The following is a 6,218-nucleotide window of genomic DNA, read 5'->3' on the forward strand; positions in this document are numbered from 1 at the left end:
ACTCTAACAGCATGATGTCGGCTTCCAGTTTGCTCATTGGACAATTCCTATACAATGGTGTTTTGCCATCTTATCTCATTTTCTCTAGCTTTCTCAGCTGTCATTCACTAAGACATCCGGTCTCTACATTACATAGCAGCTGAGAAATGCCATCGTTATCCTCGGTGTCATCAGCTAGCGTGTTCCTAAACACATTATTAACTATGGCCATAGGTTCCGTGTTGACACCGGGTTCCTCGTCAGCATCGTGGATGGCTACGTCAGGCATGTCGACATCATCATCGTTTTCCTGCAGAACATTCACACCAACCTCGCCATGCATAGTCCATATCGTATGGTTTGGCATGAACCCCTGGTAATCAAGTGCGATCGTATAGACTCAATTTGATGAAAGTTCCTACGATTCTTGCAATCTTTGCATGGGCAGAAGACATGGTTCCCATTCCCAGCATGGGCTTTGCCATCGCTGATAAACTGGCTGACGCCATGCATGTACCGCTTGTCCGTTCGGGACAGATGCATCCACTCTCGATCCATCTCTGCACAAAAAAATACTAAGACAGTAATTACAAAGAATTAATAAGAAATCGAGCTTCATGAACATCAATTGTAGCTCGAAAGTATCATTTTTGGAAAACATTATTGTACACTAATTATTGGAAAATTGAAATTGGTAGCCCCGGCCCTGTAAATTGAAAATCGTAGTAAAAAACAATTATTGCACAATATTGAAGAACAAATATTCTACTCTACTTCTAAGAACTAATTATAGCATCACATACTAACAATGATGATCTTGACCACCATGGAATAATTAGCTAGGAATTTAAATTTGTTCATAGACACCAACCTTTTGGATGATGGATTCACCACAATTTGAGCCTTGCACAAATGTCCAATTGGAAAAGTGCTCTCTAGAATGGAGAAAGAACTAGAATGAGAATTGAGCAATGTATCCATCAAAACAAAGCTAATTAAGCAACAAAATTAAAGGAGTGGATGTTTGTTACTAACCTTAAAGCAAAAAGATTAAGCCATTCTTCAAAATCCAAGCACTAGCTTCATGGTGAAGAGCAGCCGCAGCAATGGAGGGAAGGGTCCAAACGCGCGCCTCTGTTCTCGGGATGGAAGAGAGGAGGAAGGAGAGGACGGCTGCAACCTTTTTGTGTTGTAGGATTGTCACCGTCGGTTCTTGGCTAGAACCGACAGTGATAGAGCACAATCACTGTCGGCTCTTGGCTTAAACCGGCAGTGATGAGTGCCCGCCAAAACACTACCGGTTCAATCCACAAACCGGCAGTGATGTGGTCCTTCACTGTCGGTTTTAGCCCAGCCCCAATCATTTTTTTCATTTTCAAGCTCATAACCGGCAGTGAAGGTACATCACTGCCAGTTCTCACAAATCCGGCAGTGATGATACCGGTAGTGATGTGCAAATCTGGCGTAGTGCTACAAGGTGGTCCGTGGCCCACCCTGTCCACCCTGTAGCTCCGCTAGTGATAGAGCCCATTAGAGCGAGGTTGAGCTGGGTGAAGCTACTATTTTTAACTCCATCTCCCATTCATCACTTGTGTGAGCATATTTTAAGCAGCTCCTTAGTGCAGTCCCAATAGTTGAAACTACGCCCAGCCGGTTTCCTTGATAACCACGTCAGCAACAAACCATGCCTAGAAACTACCTCACACAATGCAAGTGTCTTTGCGTAATAAATGTTGTCTTTTTCCTCTCTCCCTTGTTGATCCCTTCCTCCCTCCAATGCTCTCTCTCCTCTAGTTGATTAAATGATTATCTCATGTTAGCACTTTAGCAATTTAGGTGAGCGCAGCGGCAAGCGAAGGCAGCGGCCCAGGCCAGCGTAGTAATGGCGCAGACTCCCGCGGAAGCGCAGGCCAGGGCGGCCAGCATGGGTGACCATGGCAGCGCGGGCCCCACCTAGATAGAAACCGGTGGTTTCTTTCCAACGCTAAAATCATCGTTTCTTCATGCCTTGAGTGAAGGGTAGACATGGTTTTTCCCCTAAGAAACAGTTTCCTCTATTTTTCTTCTCTTTCCTCATTAACAGAGCTATCATGTCAGCATTTTGCCTAGTTGCTAAGTCATTTAGTAGATATAGAAACCGCCATTAATGCCCCATTGGGAGTGCCTTAGGTGGACACGTTTTATTTTACTTCGTTTGATATAAAACAACTCCAAACAACTTCTGAAGCTGGGGAACCAGCTATGCCAAATGGGCCAAATAAAGAAATCTGCTACTTCTCCATGTTATTGCATCGACACAGTTCTTTGAAATCAACCACATACAAGTCTAGCAAAAGGGAAGATGTCCAAGGCAAACTGAATTTTCAATTGGAGTGTCCATAACAGAAATAGAGACTAGTAGATCAGTAATACGAATGGCAATAGAATATGGAACAATGCAAGACTCATAAGAGTTGGAGATGAAGGTCGGATGGGCTTCAACCTTGAAGCAAATTTTGGAACATTTGGACCAAAAGTTCTTTGGAAGAGATGTACTCCCTCTGGTCCAAAATATAAGATGTACTTTGACTTGGCATGGTCTTCTAAGTTCTTAGATATCCTTTGATTTTGATCTATAGCTGTCTTATACTTGTGGCCAGTTTTGCTTGGCTCGGCTCGACTCATTTCATTTTTTTCTCAAACCAAGCTAGAACTTTAGCTCATTGTTTTGGCAAGCTAGCTCGCGAGCTGCTGGCAAGCCAAAACAAGCTGACACCAGTAAGAGCATCTCCAATGGTTTGCCATTTGCACTTGCTATCCTTGGTTATTTGGCAAAAACTACAAATTTGTTTCTCCAGTGGTTTGCTAAAACACTTGCCAAATTATGAGGAGTTGCTATCCAGGGGTGAGACACGCGCAAATTTGCGCGCAGTCCTCGACTTGCCATCGCGCGAGGAAGCCCGCGCCGCCCCTTCTCCCGCGCAGCCTCGGAAAATTCCGAACTCCTTCCCGCGCGTCTCAATTATCGTCGCTCGTCATATAAATCGCCGCGCCGTTCGGTCTCCTCGCCGATGAGATCGAGTCAGTCCCTCGTGCCGCGGTGGTCATCGCCGCCCCGTCCTCTTGCCTCCGTCGTCGTCCGCGCGGCGTCCGTCTGTCGTTGTACGCGCAGCCGTCCTCCGTCCGCGCGGCCTCCGTCCGTCGTCGTCCGCGCGGCCTCCGTCCCTCCCGTCCGTGAAGGTATGTTCCTGGAACTGGCCAACTGAGTAGCAGTAGGGTAGCAGTACTGATGAAGGCCGGTAGTTGTAGAGTTGCAGATGGATTGATGAAGGTATATGTTAATCGTCTTGTGCATGTATCTGCTAGATGGATCCGCTCCTTTATTTGTCATATTGTGCATGTATCTCTGCTGTCCATCTGCTATCGTAATCAAAGACTAGTGTTCTTTTGTGCATGTACTTGTCCATCTGATATCTCTGTTGTTCAGAACGATGAATAGTTGTAGCCAATCATTCATTGCCATGAAAGTTGTAATATGCAAGCTGTTGTTTATAATTTTTTTTAATTGCAGCAAGCTGTTGTTCAGGCTGCTATCCATCATTATGTTCAAGCTGCTGTTGTTTTTGTCAATTTGTAGAGCCTACTGTCCTTTTATTATTTTGTTCGGAATCATGAATAAATAACAAAACTGTAGCCAATCATTCGTTGCCATGAAACAGTAGTGTGCAAGTTATTATTATCGCAGCAAGCTGTTGTTTATAATTTTTTTAATTGCAGGAAGCCATGAAAAACTGTTGTTTATAATTTTTTTATTGTATGTTTTGTAGAGTTATGGAGATGCAAGGAGGAGATGCAAGTTTCTTGTCGGACATTCTTCTCAATGGAGGAGATGGTACCGTTGCTGGTTTGGACGAGTTGAGCATTGGACTCACTCAAGACACTCAAGGTCAGGACAAAGTGCAAGCTATCAAGAATACAAAGGGAACGAAGAGGACCAAAAATTTTCATTGGAAGGAGGATGAAATTATATGCTCAGGCTGGCTGAATGTAAGCAAAGATCCCATTGTTGGTGCCAATCAATCTCGTTCATCTTTTTGGGGTAGAGTTCATGCTTTTTTTGAGAAGCACAAGAAAAGTACAGCTGTGAGGACTGAGAGTTCCATCATGCATAGGTGGCTGACAATTCAGTACCAAGTAAACAAGTTTTGTGCATGCTATGAAGCAATTCTACGAAGGAATCAAAGTGGGTTCACTATTGAAGACAAGGTACAAAATCATGTGGTGTTTTATTTTAGTTGTGATTATTTGTGAATGACATATACACTGACAATTTCTTGTACAGATTAACGAAGCAAAGAAGTTGTATATTGAATGGGACAAGGACAACAAATCATTTGGCCTTCTACATTGCTACACCATATTGAAGGGAGAAGACAAGTGGAAAGCGAAGATGATAGAACTGGCCGAGATTGAGAAAGAGAAGCAAGCCAACAAGAAGAAACAGAAGCCTTCGAGTAAGGTGTCAAGGCCGAGAGATGATGAAGTCAATAGTGAGGATCATGTCATACAAGTTGATTCTGAGTCTCCGGAATCAAGGAAAAGGTCAGAAGGAATAAAAAAGGCAAAAGAAAATTTGAGGCGTGGAGGTGGCGAGGCTTGCATGGAGGCTTTGGGAAAGATGATGGAGGAGAAGAAAGCCTTGGATATGCAAAAGGAGAAGGCCAAAGAGGAGAGGTTCATGGCTACATTAGAGTTAGAGAAGGCGACATTTGAGCTAGAGAAGAAACGGGTGGCAACCGAAGAAAAAAAAGCAGAAGCCGAAGAAAAAAAAGCAAAAGCGAAGCTAATGAAGGAAGAGAAAGAAATTATGTTAGCGGACATGTCCTCCCTCAATCCGATCCAGCGTGAATGGCTTGCGAAGATGCAACAGCAGATTGTCGAGAGGATGCGCGAAAATTAAGTTTAGTTCAAGTTCGGGTTATATCAATTTTAGTTAAAGTTCTTGTTTAGTTCCAATTATTCCACTTAATTAAAACAAGCTGATATGAAGCAAAAATAAAACGAAATAATATCTAATATAAATCTGGATGATGGTTCCACAAGTGCTCGATGAGGTCTTCTTTCAGCTGATCATGTGTTTCCTTGTTTCTGATCTTCCGGTGCGCATCAATGTATTCATCAAGTGTTCGAGTAGCTCGTCCATGAGCAGGTTCAACATTATTTCCACCATAATCAAAACGCTCGTTAGGGTCGACCACGAATCCTTCATCTTCCACAATCATGTTATGCATGATCACACAAGCTCTCAACATCTGAAAAAAAAAATCAAAAACAGTAACCTGAACATATTGATTGGAATCTGAACATGTAGACAGCAGCCTGAACAAACTCAATGTAATTTTTGAAAAAATCAAACTCAATGTATTCATCTAGGCATATTCATGATACTGAACAAATACGGAGGAGGCTGGGAACAAATAACTTGAACGAGATGCTGGGAACGAGATGCTACGAACCAACTTGGAGAACTCTGGGAACGAGATACTGACCTGCGTACGATGGAGACACGGCGGAATCAAAGATCGGCACAGCACGGCGGCCAGGAGATGGAGACCACGGCGCAGCACCACGTCCAGGAGATGGAGACCGGCGTAGGATGGCGGCCAGCAGATGGAGATCGCCGCGATGAAGCAGCGACGCACGACGGCCACGAGATCTCGGCACCGAGCATATGAAGAGACACGGGCGCGGTCCAGGCCGAGCGTCGCGACAGTTGAACGGTTGAAGGATGTGGGCCTCCTTTTCTATTTTACCAAGCCCAAATGCCAAACCATTGGAGATACAAGATTATTTCACTTGCCATTTGTTTTAGCCACTTGCCAAAACCCAAGATTTGGCAAGTGCAATTTGGCAAACCATTGGAGATGCTCTAACACTACAGTCACAATCCCTCATTTCCAACCGGCCTATCAGCAACTTTTGTGAGCCCATGTCCAGGAGTGAGGTCCAGCAAGCCCACCACCCCAACCCTGAAAGTGCCCTACGCAATGAACTCCCTATCCACCATAAAAAATACACCGGTCACCATCATTCAGCAAGGGCGACCCGCCGCCGGAGTAGCCGGCGTAGGCCGTGGACTCATGGTCATCAGCGCCGAGCGCACAACGGAAGGGCTCCACTCCGGGGGTGTGCGCTCTGGAGCAGCGCCGCGAGCCCGCTCACGTGCGGGCACGACATGGACGTGCTCGAGATGTTGTTGA

General features: G+C 44.9%; 1 protein-coding gene across 1 annotated transcript; it reads left to right on the top strand.

The window, feature by feature from the left end:
• Positions 1 to 2,752: 2,752 nt before the first annotated feature.
• Positions 2,753 to 5,241, top strand: LOC136481706 (glutathione S-transferase T3-like). Its single transcript, XM_066479024.1, has 3 exons — positions 2,753 to 3,198; positions 3,786 to 4,224; positions 4,301 to 5,241. Exons 2-3 carry the CDS (start codon positions 3,790 to 3,792, stop codon positions 4,916 to 4,918), a joined length of 1,053 nt encoding a protein of 350 aa, XP_066335121.1. The 5' UTR covers positions 2,753 to 3,198; positions 3,786 to 3,789; the 3' UTR covers positions 4,919 to 5,241.
• The last annotated feature ends 977 nt before the right edge of the window (positions 5,242 to 6,218 follow it).

The sequence above is a fragment of the Miscanthus floridulus genome, chromosome 9 (assembly GCF_019320115.1).
Source record: "Miscanthus floridulus cultivar M001 chromosome 9, ASM1932011v1, whole genome shotgun sequence".
Taxonomy (NCBI): Eukaryota; Viridiplantae; Streptophyta; class Magnoliopsida; order Poales; family Poaceae; genus Miscanthus; species Miscanthus floridulus.